This window comes from Bactrocera neohumeralis, chromosome 4 (genome assembly GCF_024586455.1).
Source record: "Bactrocera neohumeralis isolate Rockhampton chromosome 4, APGP_CSIRO_Bneo_wtdbg2-racon-allhic-juicebox.fasta_v2, whole genome shotgun sequence".
Lineage (NCBI taxonomy): Eukaryota > Metazoa > Arthropoda > Insecta > Diptera > Tephritidae > Bactrocera > Bactrocera neohumeralis.
In genome coordinates, this window is record NC_065921.1 from 2,409,042 (window position 1) to 2,425,665 (window position 16,624).

General features: G+C 40.0%; 1 protein-coding gene across 7 annotated transcripts in view; it reads right to left on the reverse strand.

Moving 5' to 3' along the window:
• Positions 1-16,624, reverse strand: part of LOC126756346 (mucin-17) — a 36,513-nt gene that overhangs the window by 8,724 nt on the left and 11,165 nt on the right. For all 7 annotated transcript variants that reach the window (XM_050469330.1, XM_050469336.1, XM_050469331.1 and 4 more), the window contains exon 3: positions 15,735-16,189. In XM_050469330.1, coding sequence (XP_050325287.1) covers positions 15,735-16,011 — 277 coding nt within the window. In that variant the 5' untranslated portion in view covers positions 16,012-16,189. The remainder of the gene's footprint in view (positions 1-15,734; positions 16,190-16,624) is intronic.

Below are 16,624 nucleotides of genomic sequence, written 5' to 3' on the forward strand. Positions count from 1 at the left end.
CGATAATTTCAACCAATATTCGCTTGAAATGCTCAAACATGAGCTTTTGCCAACCACATTCCCGCTAACTGCGGTGCCGTCGGCGTCGACAGAAGTGAAGCAGTTGGAGCGTAGGCAAAAGTAAAAGCACGCCGCAGCCGCAGCCGCAAGAAGTTATCGAATGACGCCTAGTGAAGCGTTTAAGAAATGCAATCATTTTAAATTCAATTTTTTATAAGGAAAATGAAAATCATTGAAGCAATTAAATGAGAGGAAAAATGAACTGAATCAACAATGCAGCGCCACATGCACACATACACATACATGCACATGCTGTGCAATAATTGTGCACCAAAAGCAACAATTGACTTAACAGTTTCATTTTCATTTGGAATTGGAAAAAGGGGGCTTGTGGCATACATAACACAAACAACATAAACAAAAAATAAATACAGCATGACAATAACAATAAACTATGTTAATCGTGTTTTCAAAAGGTAAACACTTTCACAAAGCACCTGCCACGCCGATAAACATTCGGGGAAAATGATCAATTGACAAATCTGCGCCGCCAGCCTTGGCGATAAGCGAGCCGCTCATACGAACATACGTACGCACATGTTTGGACGCTGAACTATTTTCGTTTGCGTTTTGGTGGGTGTGTGTCAGCGAGTGGTCTAATTGTTGTCCAGAGCCAGTTTGGAGCCACTTAAATAAAAGTAAAAGTGTTCGCGTGTCGCATACAAGTAAAATGTAACAAAAAAACTAAAAATCTCGCAACAACTTTTACTTTCCTTAAGGCTTTGGACAAGATCAACAATGCGCTGTCTACAGCTAATATCTGCCATATAACAGAAGCCTACAAGCTTTGCTGAGCCGACGCCGCCGCCGCCGCCACTGCTGTTGAGCAACAGCGCAGCTCATGTGAGACCGTTATACTAATGTGTTTGGAAAATATTTGACTTTGCAAGCTATCAGCTTGAGTATGCTTCAAAGCTTTGACATGCAAAAATCATTGTGTTCGCCATTGCGTCGGATTGCGTTGGCCAATTGTTTCTGCCAAAAGTTAAGGCTTGCGAGTTCGTCGACATGCAGCTGTCGAGGCATTAGTTCCACCGTTTGGCTTAATTAATACTCAAATTATACGCTTAGCATGTACATATGTGTGTGTACAACAACAAATGTGAGTGCACACAAAAACATAGATTACCACCAGCGCACTTACATTATGAACGCATAACGGTGAAATAAGCCAATAGCCAACAACCAGCATGTGTGCAACATTTTCGACCTACAGCAACAATCACGTAGAGTCACGTGTACGCAAGTGTGTGTGTTCCGAAAAACACTTTCTATTTCTATGGCTCACAAGTTGTACAACGTAACTCATTCGCTCGCTGACTGCAACTTCCTGTAACGGAAAACGATAAGCACAACAAGCGCACGGTCCAAAAACACCAGAAAACAACCGAAAACCGATTTACTTAGAGTTAGCAAACAGCGAAGGTGGTTTGGTTGCCAGAGCAGTAAAATTGAGCAAAGCCGAAATGTGTCGGGAGGCTCGCAACTCCTCGTAAAAGTCAAGACACCGTGAAATCAAATCAACTATTCGTGATGGCGACATAATATAATTTCGACAAAAGGGAAGCCGAAAGCGGCTTACAACACCCAAGTGATGGCTGGAAAATGGCACAGCTCGCAGGTAATGCGAACGGCAATTAGTCACAGCCAGCTCACGCTGTCGGCGCCAAAAACCCAACACGTATACACACGCACACACATATGACTAATCAAATTGCTGCTTTTGACGACAGCAATTACGAAACATTTATATGGCTGCACTTATGCGCAGTACGCGTCCGAAGTCAAGTATTGTATAAGCAAATTGAGCGCATGCGCACCCAGCAGGAAAATCCATCCTATTCAATCCTGAACATATGACTGTCTCTAACTTCATGCTTCGATATTCTAGTCTTGTGAAATTCGTACTTTTCAGTCTCGTTTTTTTACTGAATAGGGTATATTAAGATTACCACGAAGTTTGAAGCAACCAGAAAGAAACGTCGGAGATCTTATAAAGATCTTTTCGTTCGTTCGTTTGTATATACGCAAACTAGTCCTTCAATTTTTGAGATATGAGAAATCTACCAAATTGGCATTCATAGCTTTTGCAGTTGATCGAAACAAAAGAAGTCGTTAGGTTTTCTCCTCAGGGTACTACAGGGCAGAGGGTAACACTTACGCATGTAAGTAGGTAAGTACTCAAGCTTATGCGTACAATAAAGCGTTAATAATAATGTTTTTATTGTTTTTGCTCGACGGCAACAACGCAACTTGGCACCAGCTATTAGTTGATTATGACGAAATTAATTCAAAATGCGTGTTGGTAGACGCAAGCAGACTTTTGATTTTTAATAATTCCACAAACATTCCCATGACATATGAACAACTATGCACTTACATACATACATATGCAATGTGTGTGTAATTGAGTAACATTTGTATAAGTGCAGGTACTTTTAAGTGCATACGCATTTGGACAAGTGTAACGGAACTATTTTCGTTTTCGCCTGTCATTGCCTTCTTTTACTTGGCCCCGCTTTCAAATCGATCGCGGTGCCAAGTAAGTGTTATGTAACTATATTTTTCACCTAAATATGTGTCACTTACGTAACTTAAATCAAGTGTGTGTACAGCAAATAATGCAATTTTGGCTTTCATGAAAAAGTAGCCAATATTTGTTACGTGAAATGGCTTGTGTACATATGTATAGTATGTACAAACACGAAAAGTACTTAAAGTGATAAAAACAAACACTCAAATTGATCAGATATAATATTTTTTAATTTTTAGGAAGAATCTTGTAGTTTTGGATACCGTTAAGAAAAATCAATCTACTATAATTCAATAATAAAAACTGAAGCAAGAAACAAGTAAGGAAGTTCTAAGTTTGGCTATAACCGAACATTTTATACTCTCGCAACTTGCAAAAATCAAAGTCTGAGAAATTCCTTCGTAGAAATATGGAGTTGAGGATAGTATTGACCCGATTTTATCTATTCATCCAGTAACACATACTATTAACGTGCCACATACTAAAAAAATGTGCCCTGCTTTTCACTAAGACACCTCACCTACAATCGCCAAACGTATGGAGTAAAGTAAGAGGAATGGTTGAAAGTTCTGATATTAGCTTTATTGTGGCTACGTCGAGTTTCCCCCTAATTTTATCTGTTTTAGGCACAAAGAAATACTCTTCTGAGAAAAATACGCTCTCTCATTTTCATTGATATAGCGCACATATTGGCCGAAATATGCGGTATAAAGTCACCCGGAAGTTCAAAAATCTTTATTTTAGGTATATCGGGAGGTATTGACCAGATTCAACCCATTTTTAATACACAAAGATAATATTATTAAGATAAAATTTTCTTTGAATTTCAATTGTATATCCCATACACTGACCGACATTTTCAGTCAAAAGTCATCTATGGACACTGAAGTCCACATTTCCGGTATTTTTAGGTTTAAACAGTTTTGGTTGGATTTGGATATTTTATGGTTATAAGGTGGCATTTTTCAAAGAAATTATTAGTGCAAAATTGTATCCCGTTATACCAATTTATTTTTGATTTATGTACTGGAAAGTGAAAGAATAAAATGGAATTTAAAATTGTTTTATATGGGAACTAGGCGTGATTGTAGTCCGATTTTGACACAACCGTAGGAACTACCGCCCAGATGGTAGTAGAGTAGTACCATCATTTGAATATAGCATGGAAAGTGTATTTCATGCATATATGGAATTAAACTTGGAGATTTTGAAGAAGTTTTATTATATTTTTTAGAAGACTAACAAAAGGACTTGGCTTGAAATAAACCGATGACATTAAATAAAGCAAAATATGATTTTTTAAAAACATTTAACTTCCACTCCAGAGGACGACCTGTAAATATGTGTCTCATATGTACATAGTTCTTCATTGCAAAACCATTCACTTTTCCCTTTCCCTGTTTACACATTTTTGTTAGGCACACATCGCCAAGTTTGCTGCTTAAGTCTTTCGTTTCATGCACTCGAACCTCAAAAACGCGACTCAAACATGTAAAGTAAAGCCATGTAATGAGGCTTTCATTTGTTGTTGGAGCATTTCGCGCCACAGGCTACTGGTACACTTGGTTTGAGGTCTTATCTGGCAACACACGGGCGCATACTTATGCACTTCTGGGAAAGCCAAGTGGGCTCGGTCAACCACAACGGCTGCATCTTCCACATCATACCTAACTAAACATACATACATATGTATGTACGTAAGTGTGTGGAAATATGTAAATGATATTTCTAATTCTAAAAGTAACAAGCAAAAATGCTTCAGAAGCATTCTCTGTGGGCTTGGTGGTTCCGCTGAGTTGCATACAAATTGTCGCTGCTAATACGCTGAACAACAACAAGAATAACTATTTATGCCTACATTGTGCATGCAAGTATTTGTGGTAGCACTGAGAAAACGTGCTTCCAACAAATTAAAAGGTACTCATGTTCAATGCAACAAGTGCGCAGCGCTGCAGGCGACGCGGTCACTCGAGCGGACTTGCCTCATCGTTGCTAGCTCACAGGCTACTTTCCAGCTTTTGAGGGTGCTGCATATTTGTGGCTTTCTTACATACTTACTGTTGTTGTTGTTGCAGTGTGTGGGTGTTACCTGTGCATCGTGGCGAAGAAACGTTCAGATTCTGAGTTGGCGCCAATGTTGCTGTCCTTCAACGCCGTGCCACAAGTGCATTTGATCCGAATTAAGTTGTGCATACCATATTCATAGGAATAGGGCCATTAGGCCTTATTTCACCTTGAAGGGGGTATATTAAGTTTGCCACGATATTTGTAACACACAGAAGGTAACGTTGAAGATCCTATAAATTATATATCTAAATGATCAGTGTGACGAGCTAAGTCGATTTAGCTGTGTTCGTCTGTCTGTCTGTCAGTCTGTTTGTATATACGCGTCCTTCTAGTCCTTCAGTTTTTCTTAACCGCCGATATCGGACCACTACAGCATATAGCTGCACTACAAACGAAGCGATCGGAATCAAGTGCTCGCAGGGAAAATCTTTGAATAGATAATTTCACGAAATTCGGCGAGGGTTATTTTCTATGGCAATAATATAATCCCCGAAGAAATTGCTCGGATCGAGTCACTTAGGCATAAAGCTTATTGTTTTAATGGATAAACGAAATTACAAGATCCATAGTCACATGGAAAGGAACTTCAATCAAATAATTTACGCTATTGTCTTGTCAACGCTCATTACCGAGCAGCCTTTTGGATTTATGTCTGAAAGAAAGAACATTCTGCCCCCTCGCCATTCCAATCGAGAGCCAAAGCTGCAAAATCCAAATAATAGCAACAGCGAAACCAAGATGGAAAAATTCCTGATCGCCAGCAATAAGAATAAACGACATTGTGTGAGTGTAGCAACAAGAAATGCATCTACACACACTTACGTACACATAAAACACACATGCATACTTAGTTGGCCACACGAGTTCTTTCCCGCAAACAAAGTGAAGCGAATGACCTTAATCAAGGTCTCTTCTAATATGAAATTCAACACTCCTGAGTATCTGCTTAGCTCGCAGCTCGCAGCTCGCGTGGCTGCCACCAATGCAATATCGCCATTATCTTAGCTGGTGTTGCAACAATAGCGCGCAATTTACAATCAAATTGCAGCCAGATTTGGCGTGTGATTGCATCTCACCACGGCTGTTTGGCGCTCCGGCAGGCTGGCGTGCAATGGCGCGAAGTCGACGGGCTTTTACAATTTACACCCGAGCGGCAGAGCCAGTTGCAACTGGCACAAGTGTTGCTGCTTTGCACGCGGTTGCACATGTTGTTGCCGCTGCTTCGGCGTTTGCGCTGATGGGGCACATTTGCAGGCTGTCGGCTGGCATGCATGGACAAATTCGTCGGTGCCAACTTACCAGCGACTAGCCGAGCCAACGCTATTTTTCAACGCCAAATATTACTTTTTCATTTTCTTTTTCTTCCGTTTTCGTTGTAATAGCTTTGCTTTTGCAATGTCGGCAGCAGGTTTGCAAATTTACACGATTTTTGCGTTCACCGCGCTTATCTGCTCATTCCTTCGTTCGTTTTTAGAATAGTTGCTGTTGTAATTTATTAGCGCTCCGCCGCAGGAATTCAGCCATGCAGCACCAATTGTAAATAAATTGCTAACATGCACTTGCGTATGTGTGTGTAGATATGTTGTCTGTGTGCATAGTTAATTGCACACGAGAGCTGTCGAATTCGGTGCCTAAGTCTTTTGTTTACATAATTAAGAAAGCGTAGCTCAGTATGTTGCTTGTGGATTTCGAAGGTGAATTTGGTGAATTGTGCATTCTTTAACTTGTATGAAGCTATAGACCACCTTCGATATGGATCGATCAATTATATTGGTTAGTCGAAAAAGTCTTTTCGTATTTCTAATCAAACTTCAGCTTATTTTTTTATATATAATGAACATTACTGTACCACTTTTTGCCATTTTTCCGCTGGAGACATTATTCCATCAGTGTAAAACTTTTCTATTTTCTCAGAGAAAAACTGCGACAAGTAATTTTCACAGGCTTCTGCACTGACCGAAAGAAATGGCAGTCCGATGGCGCAAGATCAGAGCTATGTGGTGGATGCATCAAAACTTCCCTGCCAAACTCTCAGTTTTTTCATCAAAGATGTGTGTGGTCTAGCGTTGTCCTGATGGAAGATGAAGCCCTTTCTGTTGATCAAATCTGGTCGTTTTTTTCGATTGCTTGTTCCAATCTCATCAGTTGTTGACAGTAAAATGTAGAATCAATCGTTCCACCAGGTTGGATCAGCTCATAGTGGATGATTCCTTTCCAATCTCACCAAACACTCAGCATAACCTTTTGAAGCGTCAAGTCTGGCTTTGCGACCATTTGTTGAGCTTCACCACTTCCCTTGGACCATGATATTTTTCGCACATTATTGTCGTATTTGATCCACTTCTCCAGCATCGTCTCCGTAAACTTCACAAATTTCATTGGTGGCTTTTTTCCTTTTTTTATACAAAAATTTCAAAATATAGCAAATTTTTACATTATTTTCATGCAACGACACCTATTGACAAATACGAAAAGACTTTTTTGACTAACCAATATACATATCTTTAATTTCACACATATTTCGTCAAAAAACGGAGAAATTTATGAAAAAACTCAATTCAAAGATCGCATACAACCCGTCTGAAATCAGTTCACAATTTGAATGCAAGCGTTTAACTGTGATCATGATTGATGAAAAGAAGTTAGCAGGTAAACGAAAAACTTTCCCTTTTGCGCATTTCGCAGCTCGCACAGCTCAATCGCACGCACTTACAGCCGAGGCATTCGGAATGTGCTGTTATATGCGCCTCACCAAAAAGTGGCATAGCGAAGTGAGCAACCTGTTTCCGTAGCATTAATTTCGTTTATGATAAAAAAACACATATTCGCGCTCACTTATTTATGAAGGGCCATGAAATTCCTTAAATCTTGAATGAAATTCTGGTCAAGTTCGCCACCGGTTGCATTCATTCCTTGACGCACACGCTCTTGCCTTTCTCGCACGCTTGAACGATTGCAATGTTTGATGGTTTTAACAAAAGCTTCAAGCTGTGCCGCTTGTGGCTTATCAATATACTTATCGAATCTTTTCGAAGTTCCCGGTTTTCTTAATTTCGATTGTGAAATCGCTGGAGCAAGGTTTGTAACTTTAAAATAGTTTAGAAAGGAAAAATTTCGAATTTTTTTGCGTTGTCTATATGAGAACTGATTAACGTTCGCTGGAAAAATGTAATTAAAGTTTGAAACTCGGTCTCTATTGAAGTAAATTGCATTGTTTTGTATTTTCTAGCAAGAGTTAGTGTAATGTTTTATTATACCAATTGGTATATACTGGACCAAATATGAGTCAAATCGAGCCATAAATGCGGTTGCACTAGCGTGTAGGTTTATAAGAGATAATTATCTTCCCACTAATAATATAAATTCTGAATGTGAGTGAAGTCATGTTGTCCGGATGGATGAAAACACTCCAGCTCTGAAAGTATTCGACGCAGTACCCGCCGGGGGAAGCAGAGGAAGAGAAAGACCTCCACTCCGTTGGAAGGACCAAGTGGAGAAGGACCTGGCTTCGCTTGGAATATCCAAATGGCGCCACGTAGCGAAAAGAAGAAACGACTGGCGCGCTGTTGTTAACTCGGCTATAATCGCGTAAGCGGTGTCTACGCCAATTAAGAAGAAGAAGAAGAGTGAAGTTGGACCCGAATTCCAGAAAAGTCTTAGTCACAGCACCATCTAAAGTTAGGAATCTCAAAAGCTTTCTTACTCAATTTAAGCTAATTCGGACTAAGGTTTTTATGTAATTGCGAAGAGTGCCAATTGATGTAAGATCACACCGAACTGCTAAATAGAGTATTTTGTGAAGCCACATAAGACCTGCTGTGGTTGATATCCAAATACAGGACTGCTTTCGACAAAACAACTTGAGCCCATAACACATTTCTTAACGAACTTTATTTCTAATTTTTCTGTTTTACCTGTATGTCTGAAAGCGAGAGAACCAAGGTATTTTCGTCTTGATCTGGCAAAGGCAAGACATTCGAGGAGGAAGTGTTGAGAACTCATTCTCTTCCAAACAGATCTAGAATCTGGCGGTGTGCAGTTATGACGCCTTTAAATATTGAATGGTGAGTTTTACCTAAGGCGAGGAGATCACTAGACGTCTACCGATTTATTTTGGGCAGGAAGGAGCTTTTAGATGAAACATCTAAACATCCCTTCACTACTCTCGAGCGTACGGTCAACGAGCAAAAGGCTAATGTAGCCCCTCTCCCTGAATAATCACCACTCAGAAAGAGGCTACGCTTCGGAACAGTAAAACTATCGCTTGAAAGACGCTGCAATGATCAAGAAGTCTGAATCTGGAGTTTATAGATAGTACTCGACAAGTTACTCCTAGACTAGAAAAGGACTCAGCCAGCAACTCTTTCTCAGTAGACTGACATGGTTAGGCTTGGGGCCTGGTAATTCAAGTAAAATGAAATCCAAGTGTGCGAGGATTTCAGCATGACTAAGCTCGTAGTCATCATGACAAATAGCTCTTGACTAAAATATTAATAGCAACAAATAAGAATGTTTCTACTTTTGACAGTCCGATAGGCCGAAAAAGTAAAAACTGTGTAATAAATTGAAAGCCTTAATACATAGAAGCTTATAAGTACAAGTTGTATATGATATTTGCATATCATATAGGGTAGCCGACCAGCTGTAATTCAAGCTTTGGCCGCATTTTGACTTCACCGCCGCACCGAAGCCAATCAACAGATTCTCCCATTTATGTAAGCACTTCCCAACCTACTTAAGAAGCCATGCATATTCATACCGCTTCATTAAATGTTCTATTTACATACACGAACACGCACACACTTGAAAACACATACCCACATGTGGCACTAAATTAGAGACTCCATAGAGCTGCCTACATATTTTTAGATCACCGTCAGTCATACATAACCAAAAACACCAAGAAAAAACGATTACAGCAAGAAAATACCGTTTAACAGCAATGCCCGCTAGGCGGCCACAGAACGAGAGCTGGCTCTAGATTATCTAGCGGCAGTTTGTTGTTTACAAATTCAAACACTCAACTACAATTTATAACATTTCAGTACTCAGTACTCTGGACTAGTCATGCTCCATGTGCGTCTTTTGGGTTATTTTTTGCGCTTTGACGGTTGGTGCGTTGGCTTCAAGCTTTGGCTGCCAATGGACGCCGGCCCGAACTTCTGCACCGGCGGCATCAAGTCAGCATGTCAGTGAGTCAGTCAAGCAACTGGGCGACTAACGTTTGCTATTTTGCGGCCAAAGCGTCCAAAGCGACCAAACATAGACGCGACAGTTTATGGCGCTGGTCACAGAAACTGCACAGCTTTAACGGAGTACTGTTACATACATACAGGTTTTGGCCGCAACTGTACGATTTGCACTTGATCGCTTAAAGGCGTAGCGTCTGCAGGCACATTTTGCAGTGATTTCCATGGCAATAATTTCATGTTTCATGAGTTTATTTACAAAACATTTCAGAGAGTACCGAAAAGTGAGGAAAATCGGAAGATTATGTTTTTGCATGTTAGGTCACTCCGGTGAAAATACCGACTGATGTCCGAGCTATATGAAACTTTAAAGAGGTCTCATTTTTTTACAAAATCTCCAAGATCATTACATCGCCTTGAACAAAAGTGATTTAGATTAACTTTGAGAGAGTATATATGATATCGATATGTTGTTTTTGTCTGTTATTCCAAAAATATTTCAGAACCATTTACCAAGATCCAAAGTCAACTAAACAATTGGGCCTATGATTACCCTGTAAAAATTTCGTCAAAGAAGATGGTAAAGAAACACTCTGTGCCGCCTTAAAAGAAGCTCACACAGTTCTAGTTTCTTTGAATTCTTGGTTCGACCAAAGCAACAACAACAACAACGGCATTCTTGACATTGTCGCTGATCAGACATATTCAATTCTATGTTGGCCAAACTATTAAATTAATAGACTTATTGGCTTAAGAAGCATGCTTTCACATAAGCACATCAACGCACACGAACACACATACACGCTTACAGGCACATAACTTCGTACTATTGCATGTGTGCGTGTTTATAATGAGAAGCGCTTGTATGAGTTGTTTTTGGGTGAATGCTTTTTCCCTCGCTTTACCTATACAGGGTTTGTCCGGAATGTAATAGGACTGATTTTCTTCCGACGCGACTAAGCGATTAAATTCTGTATGAAATTCAGTAAATCTGCGACAGAGACGTTTGATATGATCAAGCATAACTGACGAGTCATGGATCTTTGAGTATGAACCCGAGACAAACAGGCAAGCTTCCGAGTGGCACACGCCGGCGACTTCTCGCCCAAAAAAGGGATGATTGAAAACGATGCTCGTTGCCGTTTTTGACATCAAAGGCATCGTCCACCATGAATTTGTTCCTCATGGACAAACTGTCAGCTCCAAGTTTTACGTGAAAGTCCTCAAGAGACTCAAACGAGGGGTCAATCGGGTCCGACAAGACATCGCAGCCGATTGGACGTTCCACCACGACAACGCCTGACTTTTTTTGTTTCCTTGCCTGAAAAGGCCGATAAAAAGGCAAGCATTTTGAGACGACAGAGGGGATCCAAGCAGCATGCACCGCGACTCTCGAGGCTATTTCGGAGAATGCCTTCCGTGACGCCTTCAATGCTGGCAGCGCTGCATCCACGCGGAAGAAGCCTATTTTGAAAGTTTTTAAAGAATTCTAACGATTGGTTCAATAAATTTTTCTAATCGACTCAGTCCTATTACTTTCCGGACAAACCCCGTACATACGCTAGACTATTTGTGTGTGTGATGTGTGTTTTCATGCAGTCATCGCTGGTAATTGGCGGTTTAACAGGTTCCATTGGCCAGTTTGCCATTTCCCCTTGCCAAGTTGGATGCCGGGCGTGAAAAGTGGTTGGCATGTTTCACTGAGCTCATTTTAGGAATCAATGCTCCAATTGCAATTAAATGTATAACAGTATTGCGCGTTCTCCCGCTGCTTGGAGCTTGCTGCTTGACGTGATTTAAATTACAACTAACAAGAACTAATCTAAAAGAATTCTGTACATACACAACCGTATGCTATCAGATATATTCATATATACTCGTATGTATTCTCGAAGAAATATGAAAAAATCAGAGAAGATAAAATGAGAAAAAGGCTAACTGTGTGCATATGTGAGCACGCTACTGAATTAATATTCCGAAGACAACGCAGACAAACTCATTTGGATAGTGACCAAAGTGTATTCACCAAAGCCATCATAATGTTGGTGAATTAGTTATATAAATATGTGGCATGCTGTTGTTTCCCAGCTATTTAAATATGCGCATTTAGAAGCGAAACAAGTCGTTGAACTCGTTTGACGCCTATTTTAGGTAATTCTTGTTGAAGGTTTGTGGTTCATTTTTCATATCGCTGATTTCTTACGGCTGTGGTACTTGACTAGCCGTTTCATCCTCAATACTAAAATGGTGAAGAATAAACTTCGTTTGAAAGTGACCTGAACTCATCTTTCATAAATCTTTTGTATGACCCTCTCACATTCTTTACTATTTCAACACATATTTGCTTTGCAGACGGCCCACTGATGCGCCCAATTAAGATGAAGTATCTTGTAAAATGTGAGTACCTACACAAAACACTTGAATGCTGCATTCACCACTTGTTCGTGTCTCGTTTGCTCACGCTCCGGCTTATGGACGCCGCCTCACATACCTGACAAGCGCAACACACGCCGCCACATACACAGACAAGCATGTGTGTGTTATACATTTATTAATTTCTTGGGACTTTAGTAGGTCACAGCATGAGGAAAGATATTATGTTCGGCCAAAAGAGTGCACGAGGTAATTAAAAAAGCAAACGCCAACACTTTTTCTAGAAATTAGGTGCCGAAGAATTGGATATTTTTGCGCTTTGTTTGCCCACCTTTCTTTCTTTGGTAAAGCACTATGGCAGATGAAAGAAAAGCATAAAGCACAGCGACGATAACTGCCCGAATAGCTTCAATGCTATCGTCAGCTGTCGTGTTTACGTCAGTAAATAGCCATTTAAGGCAGCAAGAAGTGGACTGCGCTCCACTGCTTATACCAAGACATGACATTAGAAGCTAATAGCTGTTAGCTATATTTCGGACGTTCATTAAACAATTATTTTTTTATTTTTATTTTTTGATTTTTTCTTGTTTTGGGTTGAACAAATACTTAGCGGTATCGGTGGAGCGAGTAAAACGGCTCGAGGTCTAAACTAACATAATCAATTGCGCACTTTTGTGTGTCCGAAAGTACAAGCTGCTTGCAAAGCATACATCGGTGGAATAACGGTTCTTATGGGCTTTTATCAACAACACTTTCGTTATTATTATTGTTCACAGTAAATGCCCAAGTACAGCGATACCTTAGAGCAGCTTCAGCTCGATTTATTTGGGTCATCTGCAATGCGAAACGGTACGTCTTAACAGTGCTTCAAAGCTTATTTAATTAACAGCTAACACTTTGCACAAAATACCTTGCAAATAGTTCAAACTCAAAGATGGCATTAGTGCCTGGCGTAAGTCAGCGGAAGCGGTTCGCTGCTTAAGTCTTTTGTAGATCTCAATCTGCACGCGAGAAGATGCGTGCGGCGGCACCGACGTAACTGAGTAGTGGTGAAAAGAGCGTTATATTCTCATGGCAATTAATATGTTTGCACTGTTAATTAGCTCCACTTTATATGGTTTTCTAAATATACTTTACATGTGCATACTTTTTTGTACTTGTTATATAAAACTAAATTAATTCACATCATAATGTGGCACTCACGTCAAGGCAATAGAGTTATGCGCGCAGACATGTAGCTCTCAACGGCTGCTTTACATAAACACAACTGACTAACGGTACCTAATTTTCTATTAATACGAAATTATGTAAATATGGAAGCGTATTGGTAGACATGAGAAACAGTCATTTCGTTGGGATTTTGCTACGCATACGCATACCAGGCGAATCAAAGAGATTGCTTCAAGTGAAGAAAGCTTTTTGTGGTGATATTGATATATTATAGATATACTTACTTATATGAATAAATAGTGAATGAATACTAGATCGAGAAATAATGGTTTTGATGGATTTCTTCTATGGATCGTTAACGATCTGTTTAAAGAAATTGAGGATCGTGGCTGCCGGGTGACTGCTTATGCAGCATGTGTGGAGCACTAAGTCCACTCCAACCATGACACTTAACGCCATCTTGCACTTAGTTCCCGTGTACATCGTCGGAAAGTCTGTAGCTGCGAAAGTTGCCTGAAATGGCGCACACTTGGGAGCGCATACCTTCACGGAACTGACGGGAGTGGAAATTAAAGGCCTGTGCAAATTTGTATTGGCTACTAAGCGTTTTGCTAGTTTATAAGTTTGAGCACAGAAGTTCTTCCTTTCTATAGCTTCACAAAGAACTACGCATAGCAGTCCACATTTTGTTGCATAAGTCTTCTGGGGAGTCTGGGGAGAGGCATAAAGCATTCAATGAAAGTCGTGAAGTCAACGAAAACTTGCTTCATACGAGTCCTTTATGGATCACTGTTAGAGGCTCTCAACACTTCTTATGGATCTACCCAACACATTGTGGTAAATGTTTTGGATACTATGTGTGTCCAAACTATTTATGTATATGATGAAACTGTCCAACAATCTAGCAAATATCGCTCCAAAAACGAGCCGGTAGCAAAAATATCAAAATTCGCTGAAAGCACTGAAGGCGGTCCCAGCCGAGGCTTACAAAAGTCGATGAAAAATTGGATTAAGCGTTAACATGCTTGTACTTAGGAGCCTATTTTAAATGCGTTAATAAAAATGTCTAGTAAAAAACGTGAAAATTTTGTTTTTTCTCAGTCCGGGTCAAATTTGATTATATCTTAAGCCAGCATATTGTAGTAAATATAAATGTGGATTAAAAAAAAGTTACTAAAAGTTTTCGAAGAAGAGAACCGAACCCATTTTGACACTGTGCTTCTTGTCTTTAAAATACCAAACCTCTCAAGGGTGCTATATCACTACAAAAATACTGCAAGAACGAGTCATAAATTTGAAGACTCATGAACTTATTTTAGCGTTGTAGTGTTAGCCTCAGGATAGAGAATAAAAATTAGATAGAATAAAACAATATTGCCAATTTTTAACTTAATTATTTAAATAAACTGTTACAAAAGCTATATTTTACAGCTGTGAAGTTAATCCTAATGAAAATTTTCAACCACTTAAAAGCAAAAAAAATTAATATATTGGGATAAAATGGAAAGTTAAAGCTAAAAAGTGGTTAGAAGAACATAAAAGTTGACTTTCGCCTGCATCCCTTCTGCTGACTCGAGGTTTTCTCTAACTCAAAATGGCGCACCCGTCACAGTCGATTAACGTACTGCATGAAGGTAAACAGATAATTTACATGCGTAAAAGCCCACAAGCATATGTCTGTATAATGCAGAAATGAGTCGAGAGAATTTGGTAGGCGAAGGCATTTAGGACTGCGCCAGCAGCTAAATAATCTTCGTGTGTTCGTTACGCTTTACGCATTGCCAATTTATTTGCGAACTTTTACGAAATTAAAGTGCGTATTTTATTTTATTACTTTGTTGCAATGTTGTTGTGGTGCACAACAACGTTTTTCCGGTACATTAAACACTGGTTCCACAAAACCGCTCATATACGGGCAAGAGCTTATATTTCAGCGTTGGAATGCATGTGCGTGTGTGTGTGTGCAAATTCCTCAATACATTGATGTCAGTCGAACGTTCGAACCGGTGCTAAGATACACATATGCGAACGCACTTTCACAACAAGAATGACAAAGCCGTCAAACGAGTGACAAGCCACACACCGACAAGCAAACACAAGCCATACACACACACACTCTGATACTCGAAGCTATTTGAAATGCAAATAAACGCGGAGATAACCAAAACACAATGTGAGCAGGTTACAAAGAATTACTTTAGCCGCTTCAAATGCTGCAGGTGGAGCTCGCCAGCACCTGAAAAGCGTCTGGAATTTATTGCGCACAAAAGCTTATTGTGCCCCCTCACAATATGCGCCATCCATCTTAGTGTTGTCATTTAAATTACGTATGCATTACTTACCGATATTACGTGTGGCCAGCAGCAGCAGCTGCAGCGCCAACACGCCCAGCCAGCGCAGCGACTGCGCCGGGCCGAAGCTGTGGTGCATCGTGGCTGCGGAAAGCGGCCAACTCGTGGTCTTCCTCGGCGACATTCTGCCGGCCAGCGAGGAATTTGGGCCTCTGTGAGATTTTCGCCTTTTGGTGAGCGTCATAACCGTCGTTGTTGCTGTAGCTGTGGCTGTGGCTGTGGCCATCGGCCGCGTTGCGCTGCAGTGTCGCTCCACTTTGCAGCTCATAACCTAAGCTAGAAGTTGTCGTCGTGTGTTTTCACAGTTGGTGTGTGTGTATGCGATTTAATGTTACACTAAATGTGTGTTTCTTAATTTGGTCTCCCTTTGCTTCAGTTCAAAATCTCGTATCTATGGATGAGTGGTAGACGTTCATGTTCACTCACAATCACTGCCAAACTCCATGCTGTAATAAAAAATGAGTTTCTTTAAGCGATTTTTATTTGCGTTATATTTTTATGGAAATTTTGTTTATAAACACATATCAAATGATGGAAAATGCAACTAATTAAGAGTACACTCTCGACCTAAAAGACTGTCTTAATTGGAATGGACTGGGTTCATAAAGGTAGTCTGGCTTGAAGCTCATTATTGTGTTGTAAACCAAGTGGGAAAGTGCTGATGTTGAGCTGTGAGTGATAGAAAAAGTTTTCACTTTAAGAAATAATTTTTGGATCAGCAGCATTTATTCAACAGGCTTTCTCTAATTTAACAGAATCCAGCATATTTTTATGAAAATATCTGAAAGAATAATATTGGGTAGTCGAAAAAGTATTTTCGTATTTTGTCGATAGATGTCGTAGCAGTCGTATATCTGCAGCGCTACCAATCACATTGTGTT